The sequence below is a fragment of the Parasteatoda tepidariorum genome, chromosome 6, assembly GCF_043381705.1.
Source record: "Parasteatoda tepidariorum isolate YZ-2023 chromosome 6, CAS_Ptep_4.0, whole genome shotgun sequence".
Classification (NCBI taxonomy): domain Eukaryota; kingdom Metazoa; phylum Arthropoda; class Arachnida; order Araneae; family Theridiidae; genus Parasteatoda; species Parasteatoda tepidariorum.
Genome location: NC_092209.1, coordinates 32,079,077 through 32,097,956, shown reverse-complemented (window position 1 = coordinate 32,097,956; position 18,880 = coordinate 32,079,077). Strand labels below are relative to the sequence as shown.

General features: G+C 28.2%; 2 protein-coding genes across 5 annotated transcripts in view; one reads left to right on the top strand and one right to left on the bottom strand.

Annotated features, from left to right (window-relative positions):
* Positions 1-1,549: 1,549 nt before the first annotated feature.
* Positions 1,550-18,215, bottom strand: LOC107448643 (Protein disulfide-isomerase A6 homolog CaBP1). The gene is made up of 11 exons (XM_071182194.1): positions 18,173-18,215; positions 14,661-14,766; positions 14,392-14,536; positions 12,419-12,476; positions 11,550-11,795; positions 10,686-10,904; positions 9,252-9,401; positions 8,017-8,247; positions 5,777-5,862; positions 4,985-5,081; positions 1,550-2,051 (listed from the first exon to the last, which is right to left on the bottom strand). Exons 2-11 carry the CDS (start codon positions 14,686-14,688, stop codon positions 1,965-1,967), a joined length of 1,347 nt encoding a protein of 448 aa, XP_071038295.1. The 5' UTR covers positions 14,689-14,766; positions 18,173-18,215; the 3' UTR covers positions 1,550-1,964.
* The window catches only part of LOC107448642 (integrator complex subunit 9), a 29,832-nt gene continuing 29,156 nt past the window's right edge, over positions 18,205-18,880 (top strand). The window contains exon 1 of one of the 4 annotated variants that reach the window (XM_071182193.1): positions 18,205-18,529. In XM_071182193.1, coding sequence (XP_071038294.1) covers positions 18,527-18,529 — 3 coding nt within the window. In that variant the 5' untranslated portion in view covers positions 18,205-18,526. Of the gene's footprint in view, positions 18,764-18,880 lie in introns of all 4 variants that reach the window. The other 3 variants (XM_016063924.3, XM_016063925.4, XM_016063927.3) reach the window with 3 other exon arrangements.

The window sequence follows — 18,880 nt, the reverse complement described above, 5'->3', positions numbered from 1 at the left end:
AAGATAATTGTCATTTTACAGTTTTGCTCATTCTCATCAGACAAAAAAAATTGCAAGATATGAAATTAATAAATAAAGATGTCCTTGATTGTCAGCCTAAAAGCAATAATGGTGTGCAAATTTATTTCTTATTTAACTTTGTTGAGCAGCAATACCCCTCTATCATTCCTTCTTAATGCTTTGAAGACCGAACGAATTGTGCTCTAGTATAATCTAGCCAATGTTAATAGTTTTTAACAGCTAAAACTATTGCCAAACAAGATCTCCCTGCATCAGTTGTGTACTTAAGGTTGACAAAATGGGGAGATCTCCATGATCAGTTGACAAAGTTTTAAAATTATTTTGTTGCGTTTTTGATAACTATTTGAAATAAAAGGCTTAAAACTAAAACAGTTGTTTCTTTAACCTATTAAAAAGTAACAGCAAGATATCTTATTATGCAAGATTTATGGTTAGTTACCATTTTTACAATTAATGAGTGGTAAATAAATTTATTTACTTTTATAATAAACTTCATGTAAAATATGTTTAATCAATCTATGCAATTAAAAATATATACAAAACTAGATAATTTTGTTGGTAATTATTTAAAGACTTTTTTAAAAAACTAAATAAGAATATAAAAAACAAGCTTGTGGACAAAGTTGTGATGTCAACTAAGCAAATTTTAATTTTATTTCAATAGAACCATTACCGAATTTGTGTTATAACATTAAAATTTTTAAAATCATTTAAATTTTGTTGACATGACAGTCTGTTCATTGTTAAGTAACAAAATTGATTGAGAAGCAATATGGACAAGGGGGAGGGGAGCTGGCACCAAAAGAAAACGAAATTCAAATTCCAGAGAATCAGGAAGAAACATTTGAAGGATGCTTATCAAAAGAAGTATTCACAATATAACTGAAAAGTCAGAGAATTTTACTTTAGGGTGCATGGAAGTGTTTCTTCTACAAGCAAAGAAGAAGGGGCAGGTGTGATATTCCGTTCTAATTAGGAATTAGTTTTTTTTTTAAAAAAAAAGTCAATAGTTTAGCCAGTAGAGACAACATAAGTTAAAAAGCAGTCGTGAAATTTCTGTTTTTATATTTCCGGGAAATAAAAAAATAGCCCACATACTACTTGCACACTTCCATCCACTTTTAAGTAAAAAAATTTTTATAATTAAATTTCGTATTAAATATTTTGAATTACATCAAAAAGTTTCAGTCAAGTCTACACATTAAAAAAAAAAATTCTTAAAAGATATATCAAAATGAAATACATGAAAAATATTGTAGAAAAGTCTTTAAATTCCATTAAAAACATGGATCGCAATTTAAACAATGCCATTAGAAAATATTGAGTATGTTGGTTAAAATTACTTTATCCATAGTCTCTGCAACAATAAAATAGTTTAACATGCAAACTAGAGTATGTTTAATATAGCTATTAAGTGAAAAGTAAACAAAGCATATGTGTTATATCACTTTATTATATGGGACCTTCGGCAAGGAATTTTAATTTATTCTCTGTAATTTAACCTTTTCTAGATTAATAAACATGAGACTAATAGAAAAATCTATTTATTACAAAACATTGCCATGGACAAAGGAAAGAAAACAGCTTTGATCCATAGTTAAGTATGAAGACATTTGTGATCACGGCCAACGGTTCCAATGGAAGAGAATCAAACGTTGGTGAGATCTAGCCTGACAAACTTCTGACAACGATACACAGTGACACAAATGTTAAAAAATAAATAGAAAACAATGCAGACGTTCATAAAATAAAGTTTACTTCAATATAAACTATAATTCTGTTATTAAAGCACTTCCAGAAGTTTGTTAGATTTGCACTGGCCTGTCTCGGAAAGAACAAACAATTTCCGCACTTCTCGATGATGAGACAATAGTAGCAAATGATAGATGAAATCAATTGTAGTGATTTGTAATGCACAATTATTTAAGTTCTATAATCACATCTCAGAGTTCAGATTTTCGTTTTTGTGTGTCCGAGTCATCATCAGAAAAGTCAACATCACTCAAATCGATATCTTCTTCTACAGGTAACTGAAGAGAAAGAAAAATTATTAGTTTTTAAAAATTTAGCTTTTTTATATATAAAATTAGAGTGTTTCATTTCAAGTAACTCATTTCATGATAGAAGTTATATGTGATCCTTTTTTTAAATTTTCAATGGCGACGAACTTTAAAAAATCTAACTAGTAAAAACTAAGAACAATAGAAGAAATATAGAAAAGTCATCAGGGTGGCCACTCAAATCGGGTTTCAAATTTCCCTGATTGTTCCAGGTAAAAATCTTAAAATTTCCAGGTCAATGTGCTTTTTTCCCCCTCATAAAGTGTAGGATGTCTACAAGAAAAGTGTCAATATTATAAAGTATTTTATTTAAAATATTATTTTTTTTAATGTTATTTTATCATCTTTGACTCAGGGGATAGAGTGCTAGCCAGGTCACCTCATGGGAATGGAATCTATTCTTTAAGAAACCATTGGAATTTCATGTGGAATTTTAGTTTAACAGGGTTATAACGGACCAAATTTTTGATGTAAGTATTGCTAAGTTGGTGGTATTTCAACTGCTTGGCAATAAATTTTGGTCTGAAAGTGGGTATAACAGATGGTAAAATAATTTTAATTAAGAAAATTAGTAAATAATTTAAATTAGTAAAATTAAGAAAAAATTCCAGCTTTTCTTTAAAAATCCCTGATTTTTCCAGGTTTTTATCCAAATTTCCCTGACTTTTCCAGTATAAAAAAATTCTCTGATAATTCCTGGTTTTCCAGGTGGGTGGCCACCCTGGTCATTGTCTCATTCAGTTTCTGGCCTTCCAGTAATGTTCAACCAAGGTAGTCCCCCAAAGTGCTCTGAAGTAGGAAATAAGGTAGCCATCCATATGGAACTGCTTCCCCGCAAAGGGTCCAGTAGGGGTCTGGAAAGACATCAATTTTAAAAAGATGTCGACCAGACAGTCCTGTTGATTAGAAACTCTAAACCACCTCAGAGCGGGGCCAGTGGAGTAAGTAAATTTTATCTAAGAATGACCAACTTTTGTAAGCAATTCAAGTACCTAGTTCCTCTTGGTGATTCTTGGATTCACAATCTTTCAACAAGACAGGACATCTCGACATTTCACCCACATAGTGCAAGATTACCTTTAACAGACATTTCCAGAATACTGGTTTGGGAAACCAACAACCTTACTTTTTAACTTTTTTTTTGCATGGAGTTACACTAAATCCCCAGCGTATAACCATGGGTGCAAGTTGGAAAAAAGGCCAAGACTGAAATTTTTTTGACTGAAATACCTAACATACACAATACTAAATATGCAAAACTATGTAAGAAAGCTTTACCATAATACATCAAGTTTAAATACTGTACAAAAAATATTTATTCATCTGTCTTTTGATAAAATAACAACAGGACATAAGAAAGTAGACCAATAACGTAGACCTAAAAAATATTTTTAAGGACAGAAAAAAAAATTCCGATTTCCGCCTTCGAGTCAGTCTTGTTTCCCTCTTACTTCCCTCCGCGGACATTTTCGAAAGACGGAAATCCGTCCTGGGGACGGAAGACTTGCACCCATGTGTATAACACACACACAAAAAAAGGGAAAACCCTGAACTGCTCTTGATTTAATGATCACGTTTTCACGTACTAAGACACAATATAAATGGTTCAAGGGCCTAACCCAAAATATTCTTCTTCTTCTTCCTTATCCCCAAAGTTAGCAGGGCTAAGCAATATCCATGAAACTCATGACCTGGAGGAAGTCGACCACCAAAAGTGGGTTATTCAGAATGTCCTCTTTGTCTAGACCAAGACAGTCCAGGATATATTGGGGAGAAGCCTGCATGTTGTGGCACCTGGGGCAGTTTGGGTAGGATTTAACACTACCCTCGAAAGAAAGGGACTTAAGGTGGCCGCTGATAAGCCTGGTAAGTGCTGTCTGTTCCTTGTGATTGCACCGAATGTTGAGTGCACCTCCTGGACGGGTGCTCTGGTACCAGTGATGTTTGGGGGGTACGAGCCAGAAAACATTGACTTCTTTTTTCTTTTTTGATGCCAGTTCCATGAAGGTGAGTGAACTTGGACTCAAAGTTTCTTCTGCCCCCTCCTTAGCCAGCGTGTCGGCGATGTCATTGCCCAGTACCCCAACGTGAGAAGGGATCCATTGGAGGTGGACTTAAAATATTCTAATTAGTGCAGATATTTTAAATTATGAAAGTCAACAAAAATGCTCTCTCTAAACACATATACATTTTTTGACAAATTTGGAGTCAGATCTCTCAGATAATTCAACAGTATTTTCACTTCATTTCGAACAATGCTTCCTTATACTATGCACAAATGGCAGCATAATTAAAAGAATTTGCCACAGGGATGCATTATAAAGAAAACAATTTATTTACAAGAAAAGATGTGAATAAGAATAACAGGTAAAAAAAAAAGTTGCGAAAAATATTTATGAAATAAATATTTATTTATTTATTTCTTCTTTAACTAAGTTTAATCAACCATATTCTCATTCTTCCAGTAAAAGATATAATATAAAAGCTGTGGAAGAAGCTCCTTGAACTATGCTTTTATAAGTATTTAATACGTAAATGATGTTACAAACGACGAAAAAAAAATTCTTACACAAATCTATAAATTAACGCAATTTCATATTAACATATTTATTCAACTATCAGTAAAAACAATAACTTTGTTTGATTCCATGAGAGTGTTCATGGTACGGTATCATGGGTTCATGAAACCAAACATTCCCAGTTTTACTTTCTAGCTGGGATTCTCTATTCCATACCCTGTAGTTCATGGTAGGGCCCCAGGGAAGTTATGTTGAATTCAATGAATATGTGAGGTAGGAGTATGTGTGGATGTGTCAAAGTAAATTTTTTCTTCTTCTTTTCTTGAAATGAGTTAATTTCTGAAACACCCTGTATAATACAAATAGAATTAAGCCATTACATACTTGTCCATCTTTGCCATCCCAAGGTTCACTGTCAGTAATTTCTGGTAATTTAGCACCTTTGATCGGAGAACTGCTACCACGTCCAACAGAAACAGCTCTGTAACAAAATAAAGGAGATTAAACGAAAATTATTTAATCAATAAAACATTTCAGACAATGTTCTTAGAAGATGGAATTAAAAAATTTAGAATTTCATTAAAGCAATGCCATGATTTATCAAAACTTCTATGCCTATAAAAACTTGAAGGGATGATTTTACTTGCCATGTGGTCAATCTTTTTTGAGAGATAAGAATTAATTTAAATTTGTTAAAATGATAGATTTGGTTAATAAGCTGATACATCTCTTCAAAATTCTTCTAAAGCTCTAGTATTCTCTTTTTCTTTGTATATTCAAATGCATGAGAAATTGCTTGAATCTGATCATCATGGTGAATTGAAACGTTTACAGGACAAATTCTCATATTGTTGCTGTCCTGCTTAGAAAAGCTATCAAGTTATTTAGAGTAGTAAAGATGTTATCCTTATTATCACAATATTTAAAACAAAAGACGACATTTGGATTAAACAGCATTCTATTGAAAACAAATTTTTTTTTTTTTATAGTAAGGTTATAAAATGTGATTTTTAAAAAATTTTCTTTGAAAGTGTTTCAAATAGCAATAATTTTAAAAAAACTTTAAATAAGGAAAGTACCGTATGAAAAAAATTGTTTAAAAATAATATTCATAAAAAAAAAAACATTTCTGAAAATTTAATAACACTACAAGTATATTCTAAAACTAAAATTTACCGAATATGTTCAGAAATTCCATCAAAGCTGAAAGGTCCTCTAAGAATTGAAAACTTCATTTTCCTAGCATTTACAACAGCCATAGCCTGAAAAGACAAGAAAAAAAATATATAGTTGGAGATAGAAATAGACAACATTGGATCATTCTTCAAGAAAAATAAAACTTATGAATAAAAAATTCAAAACCTTTTTTCACATGGAAATTTTATAAAATTCATAATTATTACTGCATACCTGATAACCGCTAGTAATTCCCCCCCCCCCTTTTTTTTTAGTTTCTTTAGCATGTAGTTTTTTTGTATTCATGAAAAACATTCTATAAATTATTTTCTATAGAAATAAAAACTGTTTGATTAGGGCACTATTTACGCTTGGGAAATTCTTTTTGCTGTGTGCAGTGTGTTGAAAATTAAGAGATGCTAGCTAGGACAAGTAAAATGCGAAGACACTTGCAGGTTAGCCAAGTGGGTTGGAATGTTGTTCTCAATTATATGTATTGTGAGACAAACAATACCTCTTAGCATCCAAACTGAGAAAATTAAATATTATAATCAACTAACACACTTAATGTGAGCATGAAAATGGTAAAAGTGTGAGAGCATGAAGCAGTGGTTAAAGTGTGTTCTTGATTGATTTAAACATTTTAGAAATGAAGAGGAAGATAAGAGTTCTACACTTTTTGGACATCGCACAGATCCAACAATTTTGTTTCAAATGATCATGAAAGAAGCATTTGCTGATGGTTTCTAGCAGCTATACAAATGATTGAAAAGTAAATAGCATCTAATGGCAATAATTTTAAAAGCCGGTTAATGTATTTAGTTTCTATCTCTTGTGTCCTATAAGATCATTCACCAAATTTTTTCAACACACTATGCTGTTTTAATTGGAATGGAAAATTTTATTCATCCAGAATATAACAAATTTTCAGGATCAACTTCAAATGTGTAAAAGGTCCTTTGAAGTTTTGTTACATCAGTTCAAAAAATTACATTAGGGCTTTACATACGGTAATGTAAAATTTTGAAATCTTGCACTTTTTAAACATTTGATTAATTAAGGCACCATAATTTTGTGGAGAAACGCTGCCAGGGTTTGTAGCCAAACCTCTCAACAAAATATAAGCACCTTTAAAGTACTTTTTAAGCACTTAAAAAATATATTTAAGCACTATATACATTAACAAAATGCAAAATTATTTTCTAAAACTTTACAGGATCATGATAAAATAATTAGTTTCTGACAAAGAACTCATTTCTGGATTATATTAGCCATTATAAAATGATAGAGAGATTTTTCGGTTTGATTTCTTCAGAGGGTGAAAAATGAAGCCTGAAATTGAGAATATCTTGGAAAATGCAGCAGAGTTGCACATGAGAGTGCAAGAATCTCACCGAACCCAGCTCAGTACACGCACCTGTGGCACCGCAAGTATTTCATTAAATATATAACATGATTGGTGCCTTCATACGCTATGGACCAAAATGGATCATGGTCGAATTAATTGTGAAAACGTTGAATAGAACAATGTGAAAAGCACGCTTTGGCATAATATGTGGAAAAAATCAACATGGTAAAGAAGAAAAAAAAACTTTTCGATAGGGAAAATTAAGCACTTTTTAAAAACACCCAATAAAAAAAGTACCTTTAAGCACTTTTTAAAAACGCTACGTACCTTGGCCACCCTATATATATAAAAAACCCAACCCAAAGCTTAATTGATATTTTCTGATGCATTGATGGATGACCCAGTTTTAGTATGGATCTTTACCACGTATTTTAAAATTATCTAATGTATTAACATTTCTATTTCACTTTTGAACTTGTTTCTAGAACCCCCAACTCTTCCAATTTTTATTTTTTTATATTGAATAAGGTCGAAAAATTTTTACATCTATACTTTATTATTAGTTTAAAAAATTTAATTTACATTTATCTTAACCACAACTACATTTAAATAGAAGATGCTTTATAGAGGGTTTGTCAGTTATCTTATTGTGTTGTAAGTGTTGGTTAAACTTGAATTGTATGCTTATTCACAATCTAGTTTTAATAAGCAGAAATTAACTTAAGAACATTTTTAAAAAAATATAGTTATGGAAACAGTTAAAACTAATCCTTTGAACACTACAGAATATTAAATCCTAAAAATATTGCTCAACATTTGGTTGAAAAAGAAAACCATTTATCGATGTTAAAAAATATTTTTGAAAATAGATACATTAAACATATTCACATACAGGGTAACCAAATCCACCAATGCCCAAAGAGTCTTCTAGCTGTGGTTGTGCCATTGCTTCGGCCCAAATCCAGCCCCATCTATTCTTTCTGAAACGTTCCCCAGCTTTCTTTAAGATGTCAAGATATTCATTTCTGCAGGCAGATTGGCAGTCCAAAATATGAGGTAAAATACTGATGACACACAAGGGAGAATCTTCACAGGCTTGTTTCAATATTTCATTATTTGTGACCTAAAACAGCAATGAGTTATGTTCATTATACTATTATTATCATTAAAATCATGAACTGTGCTTTTTTAATTAAAGAAAAATAAAACTTAATTTGGTGTATTAAAGACTAAGCTAGATTTGGTCATTTATAAATCTTAATATTAAAGCTGCAAGAATTAAATTCATATATTTTTCAACATTATCAAATAATAAAAAAGTTCTCATTATTTCATATTCATTGATATTAAAATATCTATGAATGACAAATAATGAAAAAAAATTTCATGCTAAACACTCAAATAGTTAAAGAAATTTATTTTCATAACTGAACTTTAATTCTAACAGTGAATATTAATGACTAAGCATAATGAATTTCAGGAAAATATTTCATATTGGAAAAATCTTTGAGGAATTTATTTAGAATATTTCACCATTATTGTACATTAAATTTAGCAGTAAACATTTTGCTTCCTTTTCACTAATTCTTCAAAAATTATGAGATGCAAGAACATCAGGAATTTTTTGTTTTTGTATCTGAAACAAGGGATTCATCTGAAGCATTGACACAAAAATGTAAAATAAGAGCAAATTATTTTTTAGAATTTCTCACAATCCTTTATAAAAATATCTTGCTTATTTATTCTTATTTAATTATTAAAGTAGTTGCTTATAATTAAACTTTTGCTTAGTATGAAAAAAATTTTTATAATTTAGATTGTAATATGTATTGTAACAATAATTCAAAAACAATGTTTAAAAAATTTTATAGATTAGAATTTATAATAAATTGGAAAAAGTTTTACAGTTGAAAAGTGCAATGAAGACAATGAAAACTTTTAGGAAGAAATGGTATGAACTGAAGTAAACTTTTATAATTATCTCTCTGTAACATTTTGTTTACTTACATTCTAATGCTTAAATGTTTTTTTTTAATCTGATTTTTACCATCTAAAAATTTAGAGGATTACGGCCTTTTATTGAAAACATTTTGCAAGTTTTTTAAAGAAAAATTATTAAAACCATACTTGTAAGACTTCAGGAGGAGGCACAAGATCTGCATGTTTTTCTAAAGCCCAATTTATAATGTCTGATGCTGTTCTACCTCCATCATATTCTTCAGCTGATCCATCTTTAACACCTTGTGGAAAGAATTTTATAGTAGGAAATCCTTTTACCTAATATACAAAAACAAGCATCATATTAAAATATATTACAATTGTTTTTTATTTGGATAAACTCAATACAGTTAATTTATAATTTTTTTTTTTAAATTTAAAAACTACACATAAAATTTAATTTTTTTAAATGGAGATAATGAAAAAAAAGCTAAGGAAACTATTTTTGATTTTTTTCTCTTGCATAACTAAATTTCCCAAATCTTAGCAAGCAATTGGTCTTAGAAAAAAATTGCTTAATTAATTATCAATACAAAAATATGGGTCTTGCAAAACATTTTTTTATTTTTTTTTATTTTTTTTAGAAGTAACTTAAAACTAAAGCTACTGACAATTTTAAATAAAGATTATTGAAAAGCAAAGAAAATTATCCTTGATATTTATTTTTCTTTTACATTAGTAAATTCCCTAATCTTAAAAGACAATTTAATTTTTGAAAATATTTCACAAGTTAAGTGTTTATAATGTAATATATATAATGTAACATAACATCTAATGTAACATAACATATAATATAACAATATATAATAGAACATATATAATATATATAATATAACATAATATATGATATTACAAAATATAAAAGGTGGTCTTTATCTATTACCTCCAAGTTTATAATTTTTTGAACCTTTAAAACTGAACTCACTGAAATAATCTACAATAGGCGTATGCTTACACATGAAATATTCTTACCATTATCTTAAAACTAAGTGGATTTAGAAGCCTAGCTTCTTTTTATATATAGTAAAAATTCTTCAAATCAAATTTTTACATTACATAATATTTTGGTCAAAATTTAAGAAATACAGCAGTCCTTTATAACATAAACCTTGAAACGTGATGTTTTGAGTTTTATGGAATTTCACGTTACGTAGATCATTTCACTTTAAAAATGCAAAATATGTATTTAAGTGCTTATGTTTCACAGAAAAAAGTTGAAATTTTCTGCAGCATTAGAACTAGTAACAAACAAATTAATAAATTTTCGTTTGTTAAGCTTTCAAAATTTAAACCTGTTAGCAAATAATGTAAAAAGTTAAGAAATTTCAATAAATAAGCAAGAATTTCAAATTTCACTGTTAACACTCAGAAAGCTAGTATAATTTATAGAGAATTGCGGTTTAAAGAATTGCATTATATAGATCTTTTACTGTATAAAACTTAAATAAAATTAGAATCCATTACTAACAGGCATACTCCACAAATAAAAATTTCTATGTTGAATTACAGACGATGGAACAACTGGAAATAAAATTATACATAAACAATCTTGATGTCACTTACACCATACTTATTGGCTATTATTGTATGAACAGTAGCATCTAATGCGCCTAATTTAACTTTTCCTTTTAGCTCAGTGGCGGCTTCAGTCCAGTGGGGTTCTAAGCGTTTACAATGTCCACACCAAGGAGCATAAAACTCAACTAGCCACATGTCTTTACTTTGCAATAATGTTTCTTCAAAATTAGAATCAGTCAGTTCAATAACATCTTTTTTATCTCCCTAAAATATAAATTTTATCAATGAAATGAAACATAACCATATCATTTATATACATCAGTCAAATTAAAATTAAAAGAAAAAATATGTATGTAAGTAAATAAAAATGTACAGACATTAAGTTTTCTTTTTATATCATAAAGCTTGACTTAAATAATTATTAAGCCTAACTTATCTTTCCTCAAAACATATACAACGTTCACCAGGGTTCTGTCTAGGTTTTTCTGAAAGGTACCTTTTTTGTGAAAATTTAGGCATAATTTGTGAAACTTAAAAATTACATAAAAAAATCAACACACAAATATGGATTTATCGTTTCTTACGGGATACAAAAATAAAATTTTAAGAAAAAGTATTTTGTGAAATTTTTCCTAAAGTTGAATTTGTGAAGATACCGCTAAACGGTAGTAAATTTGGCCTAGACGAACCTCTGATCACATATTAAGTAAATTACTGTATCAAACCAAAATATTCAAAACTAAATCACTTCAATATTTTTAGTTTACATATAAATTAGGAGAATGCGTTTAATAGAATGTATACCTGTATTTTTCATAAGTAAAAGAAATCTATCGATACTAAGGGTTATTTTATCAAAGTTTACTAAATGTAAAGATGTTTAAAATCAAGTAAAAATTTTTTTTTTACTTCTTTACGACTTTTGCCTCCACCACTGCTATCACTTTTCTTGCCACTTAGTTTAGCCTGCACTTGTATTTTCAATTCTTTGAATAATTCATCAACCATTCCTTGAGCAGTTCTAGGACCTGAATATTCTTTTGGTTTATTTTTATTAGAGCCAAATATTTTAATGGTGGGAAATCCTCGAATTTCATACTTCTGTCCAAGAGTTTGATGTTGATCTGCATTTACAGCTCCTACTTTTACAATACCCTAAAAGATAATGCATTTTTTTTAAAAAGAGAGAGCAAAAAAAAAAAAAATTCCTTTAAAAAATCATGTACTTTTGAAATAATTACCTTTTTTAGAAATAAGTAATAAAAAAAAAGAAAAAAAACACACACACAATAAGGATAGTATTGAAGCACGTAAAAATAAAATGATCACAACAGATGAAGAAGAGACTGAAAGCAGCAAAACTATTTTATTGACTGATTAAATAGAAAGGAGCTAATCAAAACAGTTAGATAATTTCATTTAACTCAGACTTCCACATTAGTTATTTGACATATATTAATAGCATTTAATGTGAATACGTATGAACATTGTAACAACTCTTTCAACCAATTATTTGCAAATTAAATGAGTTAAATAAAATATTTTATAGTAGCAAAAGGATGAAAAATTATTAACATAAATACAGAAGTAGATCTTACAGAAATTTTATTTTAAAAAGAGAAAGAAAAACATTTTTAAATAATTTTTTGATATTATAAAAATAAATTTTATAACTTTTCATAGAATATTTAATGATTGCGCAAGCATAAAATTACACTGAACAATTTTCCTAATAGAAGAAAGAATAAATAATTTTAGTACTTTAAATTACTAATTACCTTTACAGCAGCTGCCATTTTAGAGTACTCTGACACTAAAGCTTGACAATGACCACACCTACAGTAAAGTAGAAATAAACATATAAGCAAAAAAAAAAAAAATATTTATATTTACAAAAACATTGGAAATAAATCATTTATATTTAAAGTATTTTAATAAAATTTTTGATAAAAATAGGATTAACTTCATAATTTAAAAAATAAACAATATTCCAAAAATTAAAATAGTTAAAAATTTTAGTTATAGATACAGATTTGAAATATCAAAACGTGGAAATATCTTCAGTAAATGGATATAAAGAAATGTTAGATAGAAGTTAAATCATTCCAGACTTATTCTCTATTAATCATTTAACCTATTTATATTTTTTCAATGTAAAACATTTCTTTCTTATATTATAAATTTAATGCAAATAAGTGATACAAAATATAAAAAAATGTCAGGTGCAAGTCAAAGATATGGATTAAAACCTGTATTATAATGAATTTTAATTAAATATTTCCCATTTCCTTTTAAACAATAATTTTTATTTAACTTCAATAGGCATATTATTTTAATAGCTATAATTTTTATTTTAACATTTAAAAAGAAAAACTATATTTTGAGACAACATTGAATGTATACTTGCCAACTTAAAATAAATTCTTTTTTAAACGTTTTAAAACACTGAAAGTAAAAAGATTATTTTCACATTCTTCTCAATTATGAGTACAAGGAATAAAAATTAGAAGCTTCAATGTTAATACACACTTTCTTCATCAATTATTTTCCAACAAACACTCTAACACTTAGGTTTGTAGTGCTTACATTGACTAAGTTAGTTACTAAGTTAGTATTTTATCTACATATTTTGAGCATAACTATAGTTTCACTACCTGAAATGAGTGTGCAGACTTAATAAAAAGATTACAATATAATTTTTGTAACTGAAGCATATTTTTCAAAATGTGAACGTTACTTAATCTATCTTATTAAAACATTTCCTTAAGATCTGAAAAACTTGAGATCAGATTCCTAATATAAGAACAAACTAATTCAGAAGAAGGTAAACCTTGCATATCAACCAAAAGTAAAAAAATAAAAGTACAGTATAAGCATTGATATAAAGTAACTTTATGCAAAGTAACTATTGCTTGAAAAAAATTATAAAGGCAACTAATGTTTAATGCTAGTAAGATTTCTATAATTTGATGCTTGTTCCTAAATCACCAAGTTTCGGTAACAACCGGGTAGTGATCCAAACGAAACTAAAAAATAGAAACTAAAAAATAAACGTTACAAAAGCAGACAAAATTGTAAGCATTTCTGGGCAAACTACTATAGACATTTTAAATCTAATCAAAGTAGAAGAACTCAATAGTTTCAATTGACGCAAACAGGTACATTGAGATATTTCTAAATAATTATAATTTCCAACAAAACTTCTATTTAGCATCAATACAGTATGATTCCTGTATAAGCAATAAACATGTTATATAGTGCTTGTCTGACATTAATATTGAATTTGCTTTCTTTCAATGATTATAACAACAATGCTAAAAATGTTTAGAAGCTAATGCACAAAATCTGTTTAGAAATGAAATATATATTCAATTGTCTAAACTGATATAGGTGCAGATATAATATATCCATATGTTTTTGTAATTTATTCTTAATTTTCTTTTATTATCTTGCTTCTTATATTGGATCTGTGGCAAAAATTATAATTACACAAAGATCTTCGTACGTAGATCAACTTAAAAAGTGAATCTATAATTTAATGTCAGTAGTAAAATCTTGTAGTGTAAAAATATTTGCAAAAATAGGACCACAATAAAATTTAAATAATGAACTTCACCTAGTTTGTAAATTTTTACGACTTTTTTAAAATTGATTCTGGCAACATTATACATTCAACAAAATCAAATATTTGAAATTTATTTGGAAATCTGAACAAAGCTTGAACTAGTCAGCGTCAGGAAGTTTTACATACCATGGTGCATAAAACTCAACAATCCATATATCATCACTATCCACCACTCTAGAGTTGAAAGAAGACGGATTCAGTTCAACAACTTCATTGTTATTTTCATAAAATGCAAATGATAGAGTGAAAACAGCTTGGAGAAACAATAAACCTAAATATAAAATGTCAATAAATACAATGCAACAAAGTAACAAAATTAGGCATACATTAGGAAACTTTGATGTTTCCTAAAATAGATTTTGTTCACATTAATAATAAAATTCATAATAATTTACCTGAAAAATACATAATTTCAGATTTCATAAATACCGGCTCAAATAAACATCGAGGGACCCGGCTCTTCTTAAGTATGCGTATGCTTACGTATCACTAATCATCAACTTATGTCTGTGGGTACAACCGGCTGAGCAACTGCGCATGCGCTTGAAATGCTTGGCTAGAATTTAATTTTCACCAAATAATTTCGAAAAGTAACCCTGTTGAAGAGATTGCGCGGAGGTATACATAGTTTGTTGCTTACAGGTGTAATTAAGTGTAGTTTCGATTGCTAGTGTAATACTAAGCTCTTTATTTATGATTCATTAAATAAAGTAAGTTAATTGTTTTAAATAATTTTTTTCTGTTTATAATATTGTATCAATGTATTTAGAAGCGTTTACGACATTTTATAATTCTAATTATCTGTGATAAAGTAGTTAAAGATTTCCACGTTACTGAGTTAGGCTTAGTTACATATTTGTTTTCCTATTTTATCTTTGATAAAATAGGAAATGTAATATAATATAAAATGTCTGTTAATAAAAGAGTATTATTTTAAATATTCGGTAGTTTATTCTTTTGCATATTTAAACTGTAATCAATAAAAAATTTCTGAACTGTTCTAATTCTTTTATGTGTGTAGAAAATATAATAAATGGTAATTATATGGTTTTAAAAGGTGTCAATGTACCATCATTTACAATTGAAAGGTTATTAATTGTAAATGATGGTATATTGACATTATAATTACTTTTCTTTAAGATTATTTAACCGTATGTAGATTCTTAAATTATGATACTTATAAAGATGAATTTATTGAAATTTTTAGATGTGTTTATAATCCCTATTGTATTTCTATGATAAAAAAATTTGACTACTATGATTGAGCTTACGTAGTAATGTGGTAACTGTAGACTTGTATATCACATTGAAGTAAATTTAACTAAGTTAATATAAAAGAGCACCATAATAAATCTATCAAATGTTATCTGAGTCTTTCATTGTTTTATTATTGGGGTAGTTTTTACTAAATGATGTATTTAGCGACATATTTTCTACTGAATCTACTTGTGCAAAATTCCAGTAAAGTTAAGATTATTTTATAATTATATATATTTCCCATCAATAATTGATGAAATACCAGAATGTATATAAGTATTGTAAGATTTCTTAAGCAGAGGTTGTGCAAGCATTACCTTTAACTGTGGAGAAGTGATGCAGTTTAGCGATAATCTATGATGCACAATGGCTCAGTGGGGCTTTAGTGAGGGAACTTGTTTATTATTTTGATATCAAGTCTTTCTTTCTATTGCCCCTTCTAAGCCGCATCTTTTGATTTCCACAAACAATTTTCTCGATGTGGAGTTTTTTGGGAATCTGATAATATAGGTGTATTAGTAAGTATAATGGTGATTGGTGAGTATATTACCTTATATGTATATAGTTTTTGTTTACATCCTCTTAAAAAGGGATATATATTGTATTATTAAGTTGTATGTGGAATTCCATGTTTATTGACATGTACTGCATTATATTTAAGTTCTTTTAGCAACTAATATGAAAAGTTCATTTAACCTATGGATTTTGGATACCTAGATGTTTAACAATTTTGTATAGTGCATATTAAGTGTTGCATTATCTTACTAAATCTAAGAGCCAAAGTAGGACAGTTAGTGAGGTATTCATTGGTGTCCAATGTGTTTTAATTACCATGTCCAATCATGAGCAAAACATTTATGAATGCTAAAGGGGAAAGGTCAGCTTATCCGATTCACTAGCTTTGAAAATTTACACTAGGACATTACCAAAAGTGCCTCTCCTTTTGTGGCGAAATAATGACAGTTGGTAAATAAAGAAAAATAATGACAATTTGAATGGAATACTTTTATTATTTAATCTACTAATCGTGAATCAATATGTTCGTGCTTATACGTACTGTGTAACAATCATTGCAAGAGGGTGCATTTTTATTTACAAGCGTAGCATGCCTAATTTTTTATTTACAGCTTGTTCAAGGTTTTCACATGAATTCCCAAATAATAAAGCCTACTGTTCAGTTTTTACTAGTACATGGGCTTATATACAGTTTGAGTTAGTTAATTTTGTTAATTGATGTTTGTTTTATGATTTTAATATTTTGTGGTGTGTTAAATGGTTTTTAAGATAAAATATGCTTCTCTTGGTGTTACTTATTTGATAAATATTTATTACTTAGTAAGTATAAGGCATAATAACAGCATAGACTTAAGTACAATATGGCAAGATAACTTATATTTTAAGAAAGGATATACCTATTATTTTGAAATTTTCTAATTCTGATGTGACATCAAAAGTAACCACTTAAAAAATGTTTTTTAATATTAATTACATTATTTTATGATTGTTAGTTATTAGAAAGTGGTATATTTTAAATAAACTTGTAAGGAAAAAAAAAATCATTTTAAAGTACTCAGAATGCAAAGGGTTTAAGTGGCTGAATTTCCATGAAACATTTATTGGCAATAGTTTTTAAATTGTACTTAAAAGATCAAAACCACATAATTAACAACTAAATGTATAATTTCAGTAATGTGTCATTATATACTTGTCTATTTTTGTTTCTTCAATTCTAAGAATCTTTTTAAATCTTCTGTGTTACAAATACATATTTTAAGGCAAATTATGCTTCGCCTAATCATGTGAGAAATAATAATTAAAGCAGTAAGATTGTCATAATCATATTGAAATTATATTATTTAATCATATTAATTACAATATTTAATCATGTAAAATTAATTTACATATAATGACACGTAACAATAATTTTACCTATTTGTATGAAGTAGGCTTTAAATGAGTGTTCTGAATAGGATCAAATTAATTTTATCCATGTTTTGTATCAATCTTTAATATTTACAAAGAATGAAATGTTAAGATAGTGAAACTGAATTACCAAATACTCTGTTTTTCAATTGTATACAATTTCTTAATGAGAAAAATATGTACTACCACTTAAATAATAGATTTTGTTAATATATAGCTATTTATCTAACTATTCACATGAATTTGGAATGCATATATATACATACATATGCTTGAAAAATTCTTTTAAATAAAAAATTATCATGAGTTTGCATACTTTTAAAGATATGGGTATAGCCAAAGATACTATTATATAAGATTAATTATATAATAGTATATTACAAGTTAATTACTTCACACACTTATTTTTTCTTGTCATGAATATTATAAAACAATTTTAAAAACTCATGTATTTTCTAAAAATTCATTAATAACTTAACATCATTATTAAATGAAAATTTATTCCTCTTATCACCATTTGTTCGTTGAAATTCAGCGCCATCTGGCAATGATTTAATAAACTTTCTATCCAAAGCCGAAAATCTCGCAGCCAGTTGTAAAGAGATAGGTTTGCAACATTTGGCAACTTTTCGTTGTTTACAACTGGCTGAGGCGTCGAAAAATTTCGCCCTGCGCATGCGCAGTTGCTCAGCCGGTTGTACCCACAGACACAAGTCTAATCATCAACAAACAGGCAGCTGTTTAAAAAACGTATTTGACAGGTCGTGGCCAAGCTTGATTGGTCCACGATCAGAATCGTGGCTTTCGCTTAAAAAAGCGTAGTTTAACTACTTCTTAATGAGTGCTCTTTATTTTGATAACTAATTACTTTGCTGATGAATTCTGAAAAGAATTTTCTAAATACTTGCTCAATAAATGTAACTAATTAATAAATATGCACTTTTAAAACAACTGTGACGGTGACTGAGTTGATTTCGATTTTAGTTACGGTTTCAGCGAAACATAATGTAAATATTTTCTAACGTGTGCGTTCTAAAGTTTTCTACTAGTAAACTGCACAAACTTTTTCAACTTTTTATAAATGGTTCGAACGATGGATCATATTCTAATTTTTAATTATTAACGAACGAACTATTTGCCGCCGCACTAATATATTAACAATAACAAATAATATGTTTTCAAAACATGCGGTTTCGTGATTTCGGCTTTTAAATTTAATTTCTTAAGTTTGATAAATTTCCTTTTGGTGTTTCGAAAAAGTTACACATCAACTATACTGTAACAAATTTAGCAACATTGGGAATCAATCATGAAACTAGTTAATATTTTTTCTTTATTTATCATTAATTTTATTTGCATTGTATTTGATTTACATTGATTGAATGTATAATTCTGTTTGCTGTTGAATAAATCACTACTTTTTTGATCACTAGAT

Coding starts and splice junctions, on each gene's coding strand:
- LOC107448643 (XM_071182194.1), bottom strand. CDS start 14,688: ATGAAATCTGAAATTATGTATTTTTCAG. Junction 8,248..9,251: donor CTCCTCCTGAAGTCTTACAA/GTATGGTTTTAA, acceptor TTGCTGTTTTAG/GTCACAAATAATGAAATATT. Junction 5,082..5,776: donor GGAATTTCTGAACATATTCG/GTAAATTTTAGT, acceptor ATTTTGTTACAG/AGCTGTTTCTGTTGGACGTG.